At 38.4% G+C, this 22,132-nt stretch overlaps 1 protein-coding gene across 4 annotated transcripts in view; it reads left to right on the top strand.

The window, feature by feature from the left end:
• Window positions 1-22,132, top strand: part of LOC117399581 (cyclin-dependent kinase 14-like) — a 238,798-nt gene that overhangs the window by 48,890 nt on the left and 167,776 nt on the right. For 3 of the 4 annotated variants that reach the window (XR_009328479.1, XM_033998865.3, XM_059022492.1), the window contains exon 3: window positions 15,142-15,381. Coding sequence is in view for 3 of the 4 variants with exons in the window: in XM_033998865.3 (XP_033854756.1) it covers window positions 15,142-15,381 (240 nt within the window). In the remaining variant the exon portion in view is untranslated. Of the gene's footprint in view, window positions 1-3,565; window positions 3,724-15,141; window positions 15,382-22,132 lie in introns of those variants that run through there. The other variant, XM_033998866.3, reaches the window with a different exon arrangement.

The following is a 22,132-nucleotide window of genomic DNA, read 5'->3' on the forward strand; positions in this document are numbered from 1 at the left end:
ACCCGTTTTACTTACTCCTGAAGACAAAAAATAGACTTTCATTGTTAAGATGTTTTAGAGATGTTTCCATAGCCTTTCTCTTATTTTAATTCCCCCTGTCAATTGTAATTGTTTGCTATGTAGAAGTATGAAAGAGTGTATTGCATACAGCTACCAGGAATGAAATACACATTATGTTAGTAAACAAAAAACATACATACTATTGGCACTACAGCACCCTCCAACAGATACTAAGACTTTGACTTGTGCTCAGCAGTTTATTGGACAGTTTATTCCCGCTGGAAAATAAAATACTGTACATTTAATCACTACCCAGCTAATTACAACATAGAATCAAAGGTAAAGAACTAGAAACTGATGCAGCACAACTGTACTTTTGAATATTGATTCGGTTTGAAATGTATTACAATTTTCAGTGCGAAAAGACAGACTATAAATTAAATCAAGGCCTTGTACTGTACATTACTCAGTGTTGTAAATACAAAAGTTGCATTATCAACTAAAGGAAACTTTGAACCTAAAAATACATATCCATCACATATTAGTATTACAAGTACAGTTTTATTTTTTTCCTTTGTTTTAAACAGGCAGAGATTATGCTGTTTTTAGGCTTCTGTTGTTGTGCTGAATAGTAGCACACTGGATACTATTTTTGTATGTGCTCTCGCAAAGGGACTTCTTGAGGTTCCTGACCTCAGAAGTGTCTTCAGCACCACGGAATGGAAGGCAACCCGACACCTTAACCCTTGACCCCAGAATACTCTGCATACTCTTCTTTGCCTTTCCCAACATGCCTCATTAAGGAATCACTGCCACAGGAATGTGAAGAACTGTTCAACTAGAGGGCACAGGAAGTGATGTGAAGAAATGGTTGGGAAAACAAGTCCAGTGAAGCATGTGGAAGGAAGTCATATTTCTAAAGAAATCAAAGAATAAACCTGAATAGCAGTTTTGAGACAGTGCTGTTCTTTTGGGGTCACGTTTGGTTTTGTGGTTATGAAGGCTGAATCACATGAAAGCTGCTGGATGGCTCAGTGGCTATATGCCCCCTTTGTGTCCCTGATCCCAGGTTCTAATGAATAATTCAGTCTTGTCATAGTTGCTTGTTCATTTTGCACTGTGCTTACTGTATTGTTCATCATGTGTCCAGTCTGAGTATGAGGGGATTCAGATGATGGCCATTAATTATGAATGGTCCGAGATGGATTTCATACTGACCTTAGACATGATTGCTTGCTGCAAATGTAACCTGCACACAATTTTCCAAGCTATTGATATTAAACCACATGAGCCTTTTGAAGCAGGTTCCTATCAGATATTTTAGTCACCGTCAGTACGTGTTTAATGTAATGTTTTAGCAGCCTATTAAATTAATTAAAACTGAAGATGTAGAATTGTGGCAAACAGTGCAGGTGATCAATAATCAGACAAACAATGATAATCCAGGTGCAATGAAGGTTTAATTGTATAATCCAATGCCTGATGGGTAACAGCAGTAAACAATAACAATGTTAATGAAACAATACTGCATGTTTGCCCCGAAATAATAACAGTCCCATTTCAGTTCACCCACATGTAACACAAACACAAACACCCGTCCACAGTGCGTGCTCCAGTGCTCCAGTGCTCGTGGTGAATACCTTCCTTTAGTGTAAAACAAAAGTGCAGTGTTGTTGATCCGGGTTTAGTGCTGGCCTTTGGCGACAGCTCCGGATCGTGTTAGTAGTCCAAATAATTACAAACTATTAACGACAAATAAAAACAAACAAAACACTCACGTTTCACAATACAGGTTCTCCTTCCGGTCAGTTTAATGTAACTATTCACAAAGGAACAGATCACATCACTATGTCCCCTTTTTATAACGTCACTCATGACCCCTTGGTCAACGAGTGCATTTGCTCTTCCAATCCGCGGATGCTCCGCCGTTTCCCGTCCGGGTCATTGAGTTTGTATACCGTACTGTAGTCGTGCCTCGCAGGTCGGGAGGGAGATCCAACACTAAGAATCATTCGATCTCTGTCACAAGAATACATTTCACTTTTATGGCTAGTGTGTAAAATATAAGATGGGAAGTGGGTAAAACGAGATGTATTTATTGTCCTGACAGTTACCAGTTAGGCAACTAGATCAGGGAAAGTGTCATCCAAAATTATTTGGATTATATTTGTTAAGGTTAAGTAATCTATTTAGTTTTCATACTACCATATAATGGGGTAGTTTTTTAAAGGATGTATTTTCACAAATATCCCAAGGATGATTGTTGAAATAAAATTACTATTGTGTACTGAAGTATTAGTACAGTGCATTTTAATCCCACACTGAATACACTGCTCATAAAGCGACACTGTACAGTATCACAGTCAAGTGCTGACAACGTGCTTGCCAGGAAAAATCATGAATGAAACTGTTGTCTATGGAGGTGTCCAAGCACCCTGAAGTGTTTGATCCCTCCCATATTTCATATAAGGACAGGCAAGTCAGTATTTTATACATCACCTGATAAGCATCCTTCCTGCTCTTTTTTATTATTATTATTTCTGTAGTTCACTACAATTTTTACTAAATAACTGGCTGTAAAAGCATATATGTTCTAACACTTTAGTAGTAGGCTACTTGCTGTCAGCAGCTTATTGTATGTTGCTTTGCTAAGCTCAGATCTCTCACCTGCATATAGATGACAGAAAAACAATGCTGAAAAACAAACCAGTGTTTTTATTTAGTAGATCATATGGGGGCATTACAGCTATGGCCAAAAGTTTTGCATCACACCCTATAGAATTAATAATGTTACGTTGGCATACTAAAATTACTTATCGCTTTGTAGTTTTCTAAAAATTGAAAAATGTGACATTTCGAAATCTAACATGAAATACTGTATTACTATTGTGTTTTCGAGTATACTTTTGAGATACCATTTTGTAGTTTGTTAGATTGCATGATGATAGATAAAACAACAATAAATTATAATACAGCTTTTTTTTTTAAACCAGAACTCATATTGGAATCAGATTAGCAATTTAGATAGACAGGGGTTGACAGCGATTGAATTTCATTACTTTCAGTCAAAAAAAAAGCACCATTACTAAGTAACTGGTTTTGACAGTAATTTATATACAAAACCAATAGCTGGATCCTCTAGAAATAATTAATTAGAATTGGCATTTTGTGTTGATTTTATTGTTGTCGCTCCATTCTAATAAAATTGCAGTATTGGTTTTATATTCCATTTAAGTGGCACTGTGCTCCAAATCAATATATTTTTAAATGTGGTACAGTTATTTAAATTGCCTAGACAGTATATGCTTGGCTGCAATGATGCTGCATAGGCTGCCTAGATCAGCTTCCTCAAAACTACACAGGCTAGTCCATCTTGACACAGGGTTTTATACAGTTACTGCTGTGTAATGTGTACCTATTTGAAAGCAAGCGAGGGTTTCTCTGGTTCTCCTTCATGTATTTGTGTGGTTCCTTAGATCTGGAGAAATACTGTCTTTAACATGCTTGCTTGCAAGGGTTATTATGAATTGTTCATTCTGAGTTCCCCCTTTTCCTCTGGTTTAGTATAACCTTACCATTTCAGCTCGCTAGTGCAGAAAGATGTTTTGAGTTCATTTGCTGAAAGTGATAGGCCTGAATGCATTTCGTCAACACTTTAGAGGTACAGGTGAAGTAACAGTAACTGCATAGAGGTACAGGTGAAGTAACAGTAACTGCATTAAGGTAAGATAACCTGTTTGTTTTCTTTTCTTTTTTCTTCAAGAAGCGATGCAGACCACTCGCCTGTGAACATAAACATGTTGTCGATTCAGTGCAATTCCACTATAAATGCTTAGTTAGAAAAGGCAGTTAATGCATTTTAGCTACAGTACATGTAGGCCCACGCATTTGGTTGGGGGGGGGGGGGGGGGTCTCTGGGGAGCCTGATGTTGAAGGCAAGAGGTTTTGCCTGTAGTTTATGAACAGGTGAAGGGAGTATTTTCTATTCTTGCAGTGATTTTTGCAGTAGCGGTATAAATGCTCTCTGATCTCAATATTTGCTTACATATTGTACAGTGAAAGAGATAGCACTCACTTGGTTTAATGCCTTTTGGGAGTAGGATGTGCCAAGCCACTTTACAATCTGTGAATGCCTTATATGTCACAGAATCCTTCTTGATATGGGTTTCCTTGTTCCACACACACACACACACACACACACACACAAACACAGTTTTAAAGGCACAGTAACCAGATAGCACCAGGTTGGACTTTATTAAATGGTAAAGCCAGCGGCTCATCACCTAGCAGAGCTAAAAGAGATATGAATGGGGCTGAGAGACCATTTATCTGGGATATTGTTGCCATTGAGGCAGAATTAACATAAAGCAGAAGCTCTTGCTCTGCTTCATTAGCTGCATTTTCCAGATGTATATAGTGTTTGCTGAGAGAAATACCTCTGTTTTGTGAGATTTAAAAGGATTGGGTTCTTGAAATGTCAAATATATAAACCGCAGGGCAGAACTGAATGGTAATAGTGCACTTGAGTACAAGAAAGGTTCATACACGGACGGCTTTAAGTAAGTACTTAATTAGTCAAGCAGCTGCCCTGCTGCAATAGGAAATAAAGCAGACAGAAGGAGACACTAGTAGTTAATACAAACCTTGCTTAATTGTTGTAAATTCACTCATTAAATGGGAAATAACGCTGATAAGGAAAATGCCATGAAACCATCAGTTATATGAACCGTGTTTGCCTGCTGCCCGTGCCACTTGATTAACTGGCAAATTCGCCACCCTTCTCCTGTTACAGTGTCTTTTTAGTGCCTCTAAATGTGTATTCCTATATCGTAATCTCTCTAAATGTACAATATGTTGAAATTGAGAACTGGTCAAATAGCTGAAAATATTTTTATGGTGTTGCTTCCCTGTAGTTCAAAGCAAACCCATGTGTTACAGCCTTAGTACTGTAGATCATTACAGTAATGGAAACCCAGTGAAAATGGAATGGGCTCCAACGGCAACATTTTAAAACTAAAAATCTTTCTTTATCCAACAACATTCATTTATAAAATGCAGCCAATCGTTGCAGAAATAGCAGTACTGAGACATCACTCGGTACCCTGGGGTAGCGTTTGTTTCCCGGTCTCTCTCGTTAAGAAAGACACATTAAGAAAAATTTGAAAAAGTATTGCAAAGAGGAGAAGAAAAGTTAAGTAAAGATACACAGGTTTAGCAGTATAACATATATTAAGGTTATTATATCCACTGCTAGTGAAGCATAATTTTAATGTATATTTAAACATCAGACAACATAATTAAAAAAAAAAAAAAAAGCTACAGTAATACAATATTTTATTGCCTTATTCATAGCGCTACTAAATCTAATACTGTACAGTCATTTGTGAATTGATTACTGTATTTTTATAATGGTTTTGGAGGAAAGTGTCAGCGACCTACAGTAATTTGAATGTGACCTGTATACAGCTACAATTAAACTAATTATGCTGCACTGGCTAATGTCCGAATGCAAATGTACCAGAAGATTTATTACACTGTTAGTTGAAGAATAAGCAGTGAACCATCAAAGCTGGGATATTTAGTCATGCCTTGGGCATGGGCATCTTCAACTAAAAACAACTGCACTGTAAATGAGCTCTTCAATCTCTGACTACATCTAACATCGCACTACAGTGTGAGGACTAATATTTATTTTATGTGCTCTTTGTTTTGTGTTAGCTCTCAAGTTTCTACACTGAAGTAATTAACTAGCTAAAGTAAAAGAGGATATATATATATAGCAGGTCAGTCTATTTTTAAACAAAGTAGTTTCATTTATTGTGTATTAAAGACCGATCATGTTGGTCTAATGACTTTATTGCTGCTTTCTGTCGGTACAGTTATTGAATTCAAGTGTGAGGACAGAATAGAATCACAGAAAAATATTCATAGAATCATAGTAAATGATAATGTTGCATATGTTGGAAAGCATATGTGGCAAGACCGCTACAGTTTTATGTATTATTATTAATTGCTTACACATCTGTACACCAGTATTGTTTTGCATACAGTACAGTACCAACAGTATTCCTAGGTTTGTTATAGCTTTCATTTTCAGGGATCTGTTTGTTATTATTAGGGCATTTCAGTGTAGAATGTTTACTGTACTGAGCCTGACACTGCTGGTATAAGTGACACCTAACTGAAGGCTCTTTCTTGCCAATTGCTTTAACGTGCTGTCCTTGGCAGGAGATGAATGTTATTTACCTTTCTTGTAATTTAAGTGACAGTACCTATTAAGGATAGGCCTATTTAGTCTCTTCCATGAGAAGCCCAGTATGTTATTAATAATTAACTAAAATAAATGTTAGCTAGAAATGTCTTTTTGCATTAAGGTATATGGTGCACACAAGTGCTGTATTGTCTCCCTCAAGATAAAAACACACTTTCTTTAGTTTTTTCCTCAGATGTTTCAGCTTTCACAAAGGAACTTGTGCTAAACAGGTTTTACCTTATTGATCTTCAATAACAGCACACAATTAAAATACCTGATGGGAACCATTTCAAAACACAAAATATACATTTACAGTACAATAAGCCATCGCCGTCTTATTCAGATGTTCATTTATGTATCAGAATGAACATTTTTATTATTTTAATAAAAAAAAAACACCTTTCTTTTTATTAAGAAGAAGGTGTCACTACTTTAAAGCACTGGTGTATAATAGCGAAGAATGTAACAGATTTTTTTTATACTGTTACTTGTAAGTTCATGTTTTAAAATCAGTGTCCTTTAAAAAAAAAAAAAAAAAAATTACATTACATAACATAATCCTAGTTTTTGTATTCAGTTTTTTGAAAATGATTTGTCCCTACCTGCCCTTACCCTATTTTTTCCACACTGTTACTGGAACCACATCATTCATTTTGTTTGGCCTAATACAAAGTTATATCCAAAAGTTAGGTCCAAACTGTAGATATATGTACTATTTTATTTTAACTTTTTTTGAAATAAATACCTATTGGGAGTTAGATGGAATTTCAGAACTTAATGAGCATTTTTGTTTGGTTTCCATCAAAAGAACACAGCCAAATTAATTAACTTGAATCGCCACAAAACACTAAAACATACTGGAAAGATTCTATTTTATTCCATCTGCATTGCTAAATTATAGGATAAAAAGCACCTAAACTGAACAGTGCCATTTAATACAAATACATATAAACTGCGAATATAAATTGAGCTTCAAATTTACATGAAACATACCTTCTAAAAAATCACAACAAATCCTAATCGAAAGACCTTGCTCTCTATGGAAGTGGTTTGAGTGTGATCAATCTGGGGCATCTTTAATGAAACATGCAGTGTTGGGCCAGTCTGCCAGCTCAGTCATTCATTTTGCACCTTTCTTATGAAGGTAATGAGAGGAGTGGAAACTATCACTGGCCTGTGTTAGTGAACCGTCTCAAGGCAAAACATAGTGTTTGAGGTCATTCTTTCCCAGAAAGTAACTAGCATTTAATTTAGCAAAAAAAATAACTATTTTAAGAAGTAGGCATTACAGTCTGACTGTTGACCAGGTCGTGAAAATAATATAGATTTGAAGAGACAAGATCAAAAACCAAGATGGCTACTAATCAGTGTTACTCCGGAGATAAAAGCGGTAGCAGCAGCGGCTGCAGGATTTAATTCCTGGCTGGGCCCCAAATTTTCACGGATGGGCCGTTTGTGACTTAATGACATAAACGTAATGACATAATTACTAATATGCATATTGACGACACTCTATCAAAGATCTTTATAGTAACTAGAAGATCTTTGACTCTATACTGTCAGAAATAGCACCATATTCTCCAAGAACGCACACTGTACCAAAACATTTTGACAGTCAGAAATCCGATTTACCACCAACAGGCATAGCAGCACAAATTCTATATTATTTATTTATTTCTTAGCAGACGCCCTTATCCAGGGCGACTTACAGTTGTAAACAAATACATTTCAAGAATCACGGTACAAGTAATAATACAATTAAGAGCAAGATAAATACAATGACTTTGGTTCTAGCAAGTACAAGTATGACAAAATACGATTCAATAATGGAGCAGATAACAGTGTCAGTGATAGTTGCATCAGGATATAATTAAGTGCAAAATACTACAGATTAAATAACACTTGGCAGATTACAGTAATCTAAAGTACATAATTAAATGCAGTAAAATAGGGGGCAGATAAGAGCAAGTAAAGCGCATTAAGGAAGAGTGATAAGTGTCCAGGGGGAAAAACAGAGGAGTTCTACAGGTGCTATCTGAAGAGGTGAGTCTTGAGGAGGCGCCGGAAGGTGGTCAGGGACTGGGCAGTCCTGACATCTGTAGGATGGTCATTCCACCACTGCGGGGCGAGGGTGGAGAAGGAGCGGGCTCTGGAGGCAGGGGAGCGTAAATGAGGTAGAGCCAGTCTTCTAGTGCAGGAGGAGCGGAGAGGTCGAGTGGGGGTGTAGGGAGAGATGAGGGTCTGGAGGTAGCTGGGTGCAGTCTGGTCAAGGCATCTGTAGGCTAGTACAAGAGTCTTGAACTGGATGCGAGCGGTGATCGGGGGCCAGTGGAGTGAGCGGAGCAGTGGAGTTGCGAGGGAGAAGCGAGGCAGAGAGAACACCAGGCGAGCAGCGGAGTTCTGGATGAGCTGGAGCGGACGGGTGGCGGACGCAGGGAGGCCAGCCAGGAGGGAGTTGCAGTAGTCTAGGCGGGAGAGTACCAAGGCCTGGACCAGGAGCTGGGTGGCATGGTTGGTGAGGAAGGGTCAGATTCTACGGATGTTGCTCAGGAAGAATCGGCAAGTGCGTGCCAGAGTGGAGATGTGCTGGGAATAAGAGAGGCAGGGGTCGAGGGTGACTCCGAGGTTCTTAGCTAAGGAGGAGGGAGAGAGTGTGGTAGATTCCAGAGGAACAGAGATAGAGAGATCAAAGGAGGAGGAGGGGGAGGAGGAGGAGGGAAAGAAAAGAAGGTCAGATTTAGAGAGGTTGAGGTGATGCGAGTGCATCCAGGAGGAGATAGCAGACAGACAGGTAGAGATACGGGAGGGGATGGTGGAGTCAGAGGTGGGGAAGGAGAGGAAAATCTGAGAATCATCAGCATAGAAATGGTATGAGAAACCATAGGATGTGATGAGTGGGCCCAGGGAGCAGGTGTAGAGAGAGAACAGGAGAGGACCCAAGACTGACCCTTGGGGAACTCCTGTTGAGAGAGGGCGAGGTGTGGAGGTTGCTCCACGCCAGGTTACCTGGTAAGTGCGGTTGGAGAGGTAGGAGGAGAACCAGGCCAGAGCAGTGCCAGAGATTCCCAGGTCAGCGAGAGAGGATAGTAGAATAAAGTGATCGACAGTGTCAAAGGCAGCAGAGAGGTCGAGGAGAATTAGGACAGAGGAGAGAGATGCAGCTCGGGCAGAGTTTAGTGAGTTGGTGACAGACAGGAGGGCGGTTTCCTCAGTGGAGTGAGCAGAGCGGAAGCCAGATTGGAGAGGGTCGAGCAGAGAGTGGTTGGACAGGAAAGCAGAGAGCTGGCGGTGTACAGCCCGCTCGAGGGTTTTGGAGAGGAAGGGTAGGCGGGAGACAGGACGGTAGCTCTGGAGGGAGGTGGGGTCGAGGGAGGTGGGGTTTTTTGAGGAGGGGAATGATAGAGGCTTGTTTGAAGGCAGAGGGAAAGAGACCAGAAAGGAGAGAGGTGTTGAGAAGGGAGGAGATGAAGGGAAGTAGAGCAGGAGCAGCAGCTTGAAAGAGGTGAGTGGGGAGGGGGTCCAGGGCACACGTGGTGGGTTTTTGACCCTGGAGCAGGGAGGAGAGGTCAGAGCCTGAGAGGGGAGAGAAGGTGGAGAAGGAGGGTGAGTTAGTAGGGGATGCAGTGGGTGTAGGGGTTGGAGCAGGAGGGGGTGCGGGGGAGGGAGAGGTGTTAAAGAGTTTGCGGATATCTGAGATTTTAGAAGAGAAGAAAGAGACAAAGTCATCAGAGGAGATAGAGGAGGGAAGAGGAGCGGGGGATGTTGATAAAATTAAATGTAGGTACTTACATTACTGGCACATTTGTTGATTCGTCGGTTCATTTTCTTTTTACCAAATCTGTCGGGACATAGCTAATGCATAAGACACAAATATAGCTATGGTTTACTGCAAAGTTGGCTAAACATTTGGTATTATTATATTTCTTAGACTTACAATTGTTACAAGACATCACATTATTTTTACATACAATTACCGATTTATACAGTTGGGTTTTTACTGGAGCAATCTAGGTAAAGTACCTTGCTCAAGGGTACCACAGCAGTGCCCCCTCACCTGGGATTGAACCCACGACCCTCCAGTAAGGAGTCCAGAGCCCTAACCACTTCTCCACACTGCTGCCCTGTGTAGGTAATTAGATAGCTAATTGCAAATGTAAAAAATAACTAAACAGCAGCTGCACAAGCTAGTTGCTTGCATGCCTTGCAGTGAAAGAAAAGTTCCTGTATGTATGCTGCCGACGCGCTGTCATTTTGATACTATAGTATCTAAGGCATAATCACCAATCTTTTTTTTTTGACACGACAACGGTGCTGAGGTGCGTGGGACGTATATATTTTTTGAACCACAAGGATGAGCTAGACTCGCCTCAGCGGATTACAGTCTGATACGGTTTGGCATGAAATGTTTTTAATTGTCAATCGCTCCATAACTGGGTGGGCCCATGAGCAAAATGGGTGGGCCCAGGTCTGGCGCTGCCCCTGAGTGGTAGCTTAGTTATAAAAGTGGAAGAAGAGAAGTGAAGTAAAATTTAATTTGATAATTGAACTTCCTGATTGAAGTTCTGAAGTTTAATTAGTATATCATCAATATGCTCCTAAAAGGGACAATGCTCTATAAAAAAGTATAGTTCAAGCAAAGACTTTCTACTAATGTTGAGAATGACGGAAATAATCCTTTTAGCTGGCTTTTGTGGCTTTTTAATGCCTATTTTTGTTACTGCCCATTTCCATTCACTCCATAATGCACTGCACACACGCTTAGAGAGGAAATGACCAAATGCAGACAACTATATCTGATTAAATGAGTGTACTAAGAGCTTCAGAAATCCTCTTTTTTAAAAGCAGCTTTGATATATCATATCACAAACATTGTTATTTAAACTAAATAAAGACTTACTTGTAACTAAAATGCAGAATTATATCTGGAGAAACAAGATAACAACAGTTTTTTAGTTATTCAGAAGATGTGTACTAAAATGAGTTGCCGTACATATTATTGTTTCTTGCTACTGACAGAGCTGCTGCTGGTAGAAAGTCCTTTGTGTGTCAAACACCAACGAATTGGAACAACCTCCCTAAATGTAGCCAATGCTGAGTAAACATTTCTTTTTTTAGTTTAAATTGAAAGATGATGACTTAAAAAAATGCATCAAGCTATTGTGTGCCTGGTATTTTTATGATTGGCCCTAAAATTATCTTATGGTGGAGGTACATGCTACTGTATGCATCTGTATGCCTTTATATTAACCTGTATCTTGAGAAGCAGTCAATCAATTGTGTTGAAAATGAGCATTCCTTGTGAACTGTTTTGTCTTCAGGTCCGGCCTCTGATATTTTCAGCTAATAAAGCTAAATGACCGTCATGGACCACAGTGTTCAAGTTGAATTTGGACCACTGTAGCACAGCTGTTGATCGTCACAATACGTTTTACAGTACGTTATTCATCATGACCTGCTTGGGACCGGAGTTGTGCTTTATGCAAGTGTTTTTTTCTGCAAATTCCGTCATTCCAGGAACACCCTGGTCACTTGCTGATGGACATGTTGGCCAATGTATCCATTCCATTGAGGTGCGGGTGCAGGGCACATAATATCATGTCCATTGTGAAGTCACTTGGTTTCTTCTTTTTTCCCATTATTGTTGCCAAATAATTGCACACAAACTTAAATGTGGGTTTGGCTGAAGTGTGTTATTCCTTTGGAATTCCTTACGAATTTGTAGCCAAGTTACCATGGGTTTCATGATTTGTCCTGTAACTCACAACTTCACAGTTGCAATTGCAGTCATATACAGTAGATGTTATTCAAATGATATTCACATTATATTATTTTAAAGTGCTACTTGTTTGGGGTGAAAGAAAATGAGTTCCTATCTATATAGGGACAGTTCAAACAGAAAAAGAAGTGATTATGTATTGTTCTCAAAAGTGCTTCCTTCCTTGGCTTAGATTTAAGCTCTCCAGCACTTACCTGCATCTTGCCCCTTAAAAAGAATAATATATCCTTACAAAGGCTCTATATCATTCACACAATTTACATCTGTAAAACTCTCTTGCACCCAAGAGAGTTGGATTTAAAATACCGGTACACATAAATACCATTTACTGTAGATTCATACTGATCCATAGCTACAGTAACAGTGCGGCTTGCTACAGTACACTAGGAAAGTTAGTTAAACTTGTATAGATTTTATATTCATCATTGTTAATTACACTACCCTCAATTCATTATTGGACTGTAAATGTACTGAAGCAGGACAGTTGCTGCCCTCATTAACACTGGTTTATAAAATGAAGCATAATTTCTAGCTCTGAACTCATTCTTTTTGTTTTGAATTGTTTAATCACATATAGGTAACCTGCTATTCAGTGTGTTTCTTCAGTTGCTTTGTAAGCAGTGTTTCTTAAGTAGGGTAGGCCTGTATGTTAATAGTGATTGCTTGGGAAGACCCACAGCCGTATTACAAAATATTAGTAAAAGTTTCTTTCTGCAGAAGAACTGACAGACCAGTAGGTACTTGCACTGTGACAGTGCTGGAGAATGTGTTGGGTTTGAATCCATGTCTTCACTTTGTCCTATGATGAAATTGAAAGCCAATAGTATGTACTGTATTCAGTAACTGCAACACTGCCATTCTAAGAAAAAAAAATTAAAAAATGATTGTATGTCAAGCAAAATTCATGTGGTAACTTTGATTAAATATTGTTACCATTCTTAAAAGCCCTTGAGAACAGATCTCTGCATTGACATTAAAATAACAGAAAACTGATGATAATTAAAGGGCTAATTTAATGCTTTTCCTAAGAAGACCATTCACTGCATAGGCGTTTCACAGCTCTATCAGAATTGACATTCCTTTATGAAATATGAATTTATCCCCAGTGGAAATCTATATCTGGCACAGGCATCTTTAATTGAGGAATATACATTTAAATATGACACAATAATCAGTTTTCAATATGGTTTAAAAAAGACACTAGGGTAAATCATAACAACCTGAAATATATTTATGGTTTCTTCTGCGACTGAGCATTTTAAAGTTTGTAGGAATAATTATCACTGTAAATGTGTAATTAAAGTCTGTGAGAGAACACAGACCTGGACTGGAAGCACCAAGATTACTTACTCCTGGTTACCATATTGTCCATTTGTAAACATGCCCCAATGTTTAGGCTGGGAGTGAATAGCCAACACATGGTTCTCAAGCAAGTTTAGACCTTTGCACCAATGGATCAACCCTTTTGGATGAGTTTTTTTTTTAGCTCTGTGACAGGGATGGACGAGTGGTGACGTCAGGCCAGAAGCAGGAACCAAAACACAAACAGTACTGCAGTTTCAAAAAGAGACACGGCGTGCCGTTTATTTAAATGACAAAAATAAATCAAATATTTAAGTGCTCACAGAGCAAAATAAAAGTTCAAACAAAACAAATCATGAACACTACAACCGGTCAGGCTGGGCAATCGCCTTCACTGACCCTATCCTTGGTTTATTTTCGTTGTTAAATTTCTCTCTCGCTCCTTGCTTTCTCGTTCGCTCTCGTTCCTCCTCTGAACACACCTACCTCGAGTGCAGAGAGCTGCAGGCTTTTGTATCGTGATGATTAAACAATAATTCAGTAAATGGCACCAGTCACATTCTCACGAGATGAGCAGGTACAAGCTGCTACCATCGCATCTGCCAGACCACATCCAAACAATAACAAAACACACGGCGCTTCACTGTCATATTTATAAAATAAACCATAACAATAATCATAATAATAATAATAATAATGATAATAATAATAATAATACCACAAAACCCTGAAGGACGGCACCTCGCTCGTCCTATATAATAAATACATAAATCATAAAACAAACAAATACAAAATAACACAGAGGCGGAGGGGGAAACCCTGTTCTAAAAATAAACAAATAATACATTTAAACAGCAGGGCTTTCTACCACCCTGCTACAAGCTCATATCCCATTCATCTATCACAGTTTACCGTGGTTTGCCATGTTTATTAATATGCTTTACCATACCTCACTATTCTTAACAATGCTTACCTATACTTTACCATGCTTTCACTGTGCTTTACTACACTTTGCTATGCTTCAACAGTCTTCCATGTTTAATGTAGAAATGTCTATTAGGCTGCAAAAGCTATCGGCTTGCCTCAATATATTAATGCATTGCTGAACATTATGTATGCATGGTATCATTCTCTGACATCCACCAGAAAGTAAGACTTTTAGCACACATCGATGTGTGCATTAGTATGCAGTGCAAACTTATTATTTTTATGACAAAGGAAGATAGTTCCATGTCAGTGCTTTGAAAAGCAGTTGAGATAAATTAAAGATCTGCACGCCTTACTCAAGAAAACAAACCACCTGAATATGAAGATGCAATTCATTTTTAATAAGAAACATCCTTCCTTGAAAGCATTGTAAGAAACCTGGTATCTACATAAGGTGACTGGTATCTACATAGGATTAATTTCTCTGCCGATTTCAATGGTTAATAAATATTTAATTGAAGGCACTCGCTAGCACAATACAAGCTCTTTGCAATTTGGAAGTTGTTTATCTTTGTACATTTTGTAATTGCCATAAACACTTTAGCAGCAATGGAGTGGCTGGTAGGTACTGCAATAAATATTAAAGATTTAATGGCACATTTGTATTCCAAATTCTGAAAGCCTTTTTGTATTTACTCTAAAATCTGTGAAAAGGTCATTAAACAGCTGGTCTTGTTTTTAGGGCTATTTTTTGTTATTGTACTGTACAATATTGCATGTGTTTTATTTGGTGAGAGATGTTATGACTAACTCCTATGTTAGTGAATGATTTATTAATAACATACTATAAACTAATTAGCCTTTTTTCGTTTACTTTTGACAGATATGTGTCACAAAGATGTCTACACGCAATTGCCAGGGAATGGACTCAAAACCCCTGGACACCATTCCTGAGGACAAGAAGGTCAAGGTTCAAAGGACACAAAGCAACTTTGACCCCTTTGAAAAGCCAGCCAATCAAGTGAAGAGGGTCCATTCAGAAAACAATGCTTGCATTAACTTCAAGGGATCTTCCACAGGAAAGGAATCCCCAAAACTCAGGCGACATTCTAGCCCAAGCTCGGTGAGTAATCCTTGTTGTCCTTTTAGAAAAGTTTGAAACCCCAGTATATACAAATTATGCGACAGTGCATGCATACAGAATCCTATTTCCACAGTGTTTACACCAGTATTTTATTAACTCCCATTTTTTGAAAGAAGAAAAATCTGTATTAATGGTGCAAAACCATTAAAAAAAGACCTCTAGAGAGTTATATGACTTCATGTTTTGGTTCTAGTTTTGTGTAATGTTTTTTTAAAGACTCAAGTAAAGGAATGTATTTACCACAGTTTACCGTGATTGTATTATGCTTTATTACAATTTGCTATGCTTTTACTATGGTATACTTTTATGAGGGTTGCTAAGGATGTACAAAATTTAGATTTGGGGATCATTTTATATAAAATGTAACATTATTGTAGACATTTAAACTTTGGCTAAAATTTAGTTTACGTATGGCTTAAATGCAAATGGTTTAATTTGTATTTTAATGGGGGAATCCAAAGTTGCCAAAAGTAGGGCACATCTTGAAGGAAATGACCTGCCTAGTACCTAATACCAGCTTCAATATCTTTAATTATACATTCTATATAGATAGTTTTTCATATTTATTTATATCTGATTAAATTAGAAACTGCAGCTGTGGTGATTTTTTCTAAGCCGTTTGCCTGTATGCTGAAAATATTTCAAACTTTTAGCAGGCAGAGTGAGTCGCCCAAGCAGTGAGGCTCCTGAATTGTCAGGTTTGGTTCTTCCTGTCTAGAATGTGGTGCCTATGTCACAGAATATGTTAATGTTTAATATGTGTAAATTAGGTGTAATGGAGACAAATCGGTATCGCTTCCTTTTAGGTAAATTGCAAGCAATTGTAGATCACCCTGGAAGAAGTGGGTACCTGCACCACTTTATACTCACAGAACAGAACGGAAACATGAGTTTCCCAAGTGGCGCATCCAGTAAAGGCTCTCCGCTATAGTCTGAACGTCACCGGTTCGAGTCCAGGTTAGAGAGAGAGAGAGAGAGATTTATATTACTAGAATTAATGCTGTTGTTTTTCGATAACTGCATATTAATATTATTTTGTTCTTTTTTATTTAACTAAAATAAAAAATATGTTTGTACATTTTTGGTTACTCTCGCGTTTTTTCTTTTTTCTTGCCAATCATTTAATATAAAATCTTCTTTTTGAAAAGAGCCTTCTGATATAATCAGGCCCGGTGTTATGGGCGGGCCTTAGAGGGCCTGGCCCGTACAGTTTAGGTCCAGTGCCCCCCCCCCCCCCCCCCCTAGTTTCAGATTCTAAATTGATTCAGCGTCGTCAACTTCCAGTTCTAGCGGTAGATGCCCACTGGAATGTCTCAGCACCAACTGTGAATCAAATTTAAAATAAATCCGCGCAAGTGCTGGCTTTTTCTTTTTGACTTGTATTTTTAAGCGTAGTTCACTATTGGACAGTAAATACTAAACAAAGACACAATTGGTCCAAATTCATTATGCACCAAAACCAGCCAATCACTACTTTGCATCGACGAAAGCAGCCAATACTGTACCTGCAACAGCCGAGTGCCAATCAGACACAGCATCTTTCAACAACAACAAAACGAGACGCGGACAGTTCAGTAATATTACTCCATTCATTTGTAGATTCAGGAGAGAAAGGCTTTGGCTGAAGGAACAACCATGGTTAGTTAGGAGGCATTTTTAGCGTGGTATTTAATGAGAGATTGTATTGGTAGTTCAGACTCCATCGTACATGGACTGTCCAGTAATTGATCTGTTCATTCCTCAGGCAATGTCCAGATTATAAATAGGGGTTTAAAACACTAACAAGTTAGTAAAACATTTAAATCGATTTACTAATAAAAAATGCATCGTTTTTCTGTTTATATGTATGTCATCCTTGTTTTTTATTTAAAAAAATGTTTGGGACTATTTTCTTAGAACGTCTTTACTCAGCGGAAAGGTACCCAACGAATCAGTACAAGTTTAAGGTGTTGTTTTTTTTTTTTTTTTTTTTTTTTTTTTAAAAGAAAACAATGGTAAAATAATGTTCTAATAGAGATAGTGCCCTCTCGATGATGGCGCTACTGTGTGATAATTGACCTTGACTTTCGGGATGCATAACTCCAGTCGCGGTCAATTATCACACGTAGAGCCATCATCGACGGGCACTATCACTTAAATAATAATAAAAAAAAAATCTATGAGAAATCATTAATCAAATCAAATTAAAGTAAAGCAAAGCACAATAATAATGATACTAATAATAATACTAATAATTTAAAAATGTATAGTTGCTTCTGGTGTTTGGAAACCCCTTCGCAGGATCGCCTTGTCAGATTGTTTACACAAACGTCTGCTTTTTATATTCAGTATTGAATAGGCAGTTGAAAGTAAGCATTACATGTACATTTGTTACTTTACAGTAATTTGGCGTGTGTGGGAATCTGTTTCAATCTCTGTAGAGGGCCTGCTCACTGTATTCGTTGTAGTCGTTTCAAGTACTGTTGCTCAAACACCCTGTTGTTGCTAATGCAGTAATAATAATAATGTAAAAGAAAAAAAAAAAACTTTTCTGGAAAGAGCTGTGGTAATTTGTGCTGTGTGGATAGTTCATAATATTGCGTTTGTTTGTTGTCATCACAGTTAAGTAAAATAGTAGAGAATACAAGCTAATTGATTTATTTTTCCAAAATGAGCCCGCCCTAAATAAGTGGATGCCCCCCCCCCCCCACAGCGTTCATGCTGCCGCCGGGTCTGGATATAATATTGCCATTAATGTGTTCCTCCTTGTGACAGGGATGGCGTTGTGGTGAGGTCAGGCCAGATGCAGGAACATAAAAAACACTGACAGGTACTGCAGGCAAAAGATGCGGCGTGCACCGTTTTTTTATTTAAACAAAAATAAATAAAAGATTTAACAAAAAAACCACTTGCTCACAGAGCAAAATAAAAGGTTTACACAAAAACAAAAGTCACGAACACAAACCAAAACAGACTTAAGGCAGTTCCCTTCACTGTTCCTTACTCTTTTGTTTCAGTTTTGTTTTCGTTTTCGTTTTCGTTTTCCAACTGCTGTCCTGTTCTCTCCTCTAAAACACCCACACTTGGAGTGCAGAGAGCTGCAGGTTTATATGCAGGTGACCATCTCCCGATTTAGCAACAATGGACGAGATGCCTACCTCAGAACACGTTTAAATAAAAACAAAATAATAACATGGCGCTTCGCTGTCTGTGGCAATGTGGCCACGCCCTTGTGCGTAGTTTGTGTTATATGTTGTATGTTGCGTGTGTAAATGTTGGTGTATAGTCATTGGTACACGGGATATAAATGGGTCTGTGTAACACGAGTGATTTAAAAATGTAGATTTGTATTTAGGCACGAGGATGGCACAAATCACTTCACGTGTTGGTTAAAATGTATTGTGTGGTCACGGGAGTACACTTAATTAATTCACGTTCTGGGATTCAAGTGAATAATTAATTAGTAATTGAATCCCAGCACAACAGTATAAATAGATGCACGTTTCATTCACTCGGGGTTGGGTGTTCGTGAGTGGAGAACGGGATAGGAGACGGAGGTAATAATTGTAAAAATAATAAGAACGTAAATATAAGTGTTCTCACTCACCGTGTTTGTCTGCTTGTTTGTCTGTTTACTGTTTAGTCCGTTTTGTTTATATATTTATTGTGGCGCAAGTGCCGTGTCCTGTTTTGTGTTCTGTCTGTTTAAACCTTTTATTTCGTTTAATAAACGCTGAGTGCCACCACTGCACTCAGCATTACTCATCACCACCGTCTGTCTGTGGGTTTTTTCTTCCGGGTCTGACGTGTCACTACCAGCCAGCCTTGTGACACCGTCATATTCATGAAGCACTAAACCATAACAATAATAATACAACAATAATCATAATAACAACTACAACAAAACAAATGCAAAACAATAAACTGCACAGGGGCGGAGGGGCAGACCCCGTTCTAAAAATAAATAAACAATATAAATGTACAGGGTTCCTTGCCCTGTTACACTCCTCCTCTCATGTTCATGACAATGTGTGCATTGCAGGGAGCCTGACATCAAGACAAAGACAGTTTAAATACCTGATCCTCTCATGTTCATGACAATGTGTTGACATCAAGACAAAGACAGTCTGAACATCTGATCCTCTCATGTTCATGACAATGTGTTGACATCAAGACAAAGACAGTTTGAATACCTGATCCTCTCATGTTCATGACAATGTGTGCATTGCAGGGAGTCTGACATCAAGTCAAAGACAGTTTGAATACCTGATCCTATCATTTTCATGACAATGTGTGCATTGCATGCTGTCTGACATCAAGTCAAAGAGAGTATGAATACCTTTGCCCCCCAGGGGACCTATTTTTTAACTTGTCCCGGCAGGGTAGGAGTCTAAAGTCCAGGGTTCTCCCCAGGAATTCTGTACAGCCGGGCGCAGAACATTATAGTCGGGAGCACTTTTAATGGAAAAATAAACTTGCCTTACCTTAAATATATAATACGACAAAGAATTTGAATAATGTGTTGTCTTTCGTTGACTATATCTGGTTGCGCTTTTTTATGTTTTACATTATCATTTATTTAGGCACTCAACGATTTGACTGGGGAAAGATAACGTAGGTTTATTGGAGTTTACAAAAAAAAAACTAACCTTTTCACTTCCTTTTTAGCTTAATTATTGAACTTATTGCTTCATTTAAATTGTTTTCTTTATCTTAAGTTTTCAGGGCATTTTGTTCATGCATGTCTATTTTAGTTTTTCGCTGTTCTACATTTTTTGAATGCAACTTTTCATTTTAACAATTTTTTTAAAACAACATTACTCGCACACGTTTGGTCACAATCATAACTGTTGCATGAAACCGGAGTGTAATCGGAGTGTAACCGGAAACACAAATAGTTTTTGTACGTCTCAGCAGAGTTATCATGGTCTCTAACAGACTCCACCCCCTTTCACTCCAGTCGCCTCACGGTCTGTGCCACCTCACCCAGTTTCAGTTACCTGGATTCCTGTAGCTCCAATCCTTTGGGCTGGGGGGTCGCCAGTTGCTCTGGGAAGATATGGTGTTGGCTTGCGGGACAGTTCATCGGCCGCTAGCTGTCGTTCTACAAGCACCACAAACTCGTCCAAGGTTTTTGGGTCTCCTTGGCCCACCCATTTTCTGAGTGTTGGTGGCATTGCTCTGAAAAAGCGGTCCATCACCAGGATTTCAACCACCCTGGTAGCAGTGGTGCATTCCGGTTGTAGACACCGCCTAGCCAGGTTGATGAGGTTGAACATTTGTGACCTTGGTGCCTGTTCCTCCTTATATTTCCACGCATTGAAATGTTGGGCTCTTATGGCTGAGGTCACCCCTGCTCGTGCCAGGATCTCTGCTTTCAGCCGGTCATAATCCTCAGCAGCCTCTGTTTCCAGGTCGTAGTACGGAAGGGTGCCAAAATGCTGGTCCACTGTGATTTGGGCCCGGACTCTGCATCGGCATACTCAAAAGCCAGCAGGAAACAGAGCTTTGGATAACCTCAAGCTTACTTATCTTCCTTCCGTCACTTTAAACTATATCACAGAATGCCAGGTTGCTAACTGTCCCACAAATAAAAAAAATTAAAAAAAACAGGTGGTAGAGCATTCAGTAATAGGGCCCCAAAACTCTGGAATGATCTGCCTAGCTCTGTAAGGGAAGCACTAAGTGTCACTGCTTTTAAAACAAGTTTAAAAACTTGAAGCGCTTTTATGCTAAAATGATGTTCCTTTTATTCTCTGCCTTGTTTTACTGTTCTATGTGGGGTTTTTTTTGTTTTCATTGCTTTTCTTGCATTCTTTTATTAATATTTGTCAATGTTTTATTGATGTGAAGCGCTTTGAGGCAATTTTTATTGTGAAAGGCACTATATTAAAAATACAGATTATTATTATTATTATTATTATTATTATTATTATTATTATTATAACAACACCTCCATTTTACTGTACCACTGCACACGGTCACACTGCCCCAATATACATATATAATGATATTATGAAAATCTATTTATGCATAATTTCCTATGGTCAGGGTCTTCAACCTGCCACAGTCACATACTTCTGTACAGTGTGTCCTTCTGCATGTACTGCTGTATAAAGATCGTTCACAAATTCACTTTTCTAATATGTTTTTTTTGTTATTTTTTTTATTAAGTCAGAAAGCACTGCATTTGAAACATGTGGAGATGTGACATAAAATAACAAATTAATCTGAAACAAAAAATGAAATTTTTTTGGAACTGAAATGACTGTATGTTCTAGGGGAAAAGGAGGATTTGCTAGAAAGTTATGAAAGCCTGGTTGATTTCTCAGGAAGGGCTGGTAGGGGAGCATAAGGGAATTCAGATAGATTTAGAGATTGTCAAAGACAGCTGCGCTCTTGAAATTTGGGGACAGCCCACATTGTAAGGGAACAGGAACATCCTTAGGGGCTCATTTTTGTAATTTTCTGAAAAGCTACTGTATCTACAACTGAGAGCAGGAGTGGGATTCATTGAATAGGAAGAGTATCCCACAGCTTCCTGTGTAACATTTCGGTGAAAGCACAGTAAAATAAATGTCATTGTAAAATATGTATCGACAATATTTTGCTTCCCAACAGGACAAAGAAAGATGTGTAAAAAAAAAAAAAAGTATAAAAAAAAAAGTTGACTAATGTTATACACAGAAAGTTTCCACTCAAACTAATCTAGCAATATATCTGTGATCTTTTTTTTCTAGTAGCTGATTAC

The sequence above is a fragment of the Acipenser ruthenus genome, chromosome 4 (genome assembly GCF_902713425.1).
Source record: "Acipenser ruthenus chromosome 4, fAciRut3.2 maternal haplotype, whole genome shotgun sequence".
Lineage (NCBI taxonomy): Eukaryota > Metazoa > Chordata > Actinopteri > Acipenseriformes > Acipenseridae > Acipenser > Acipenser ruthenus.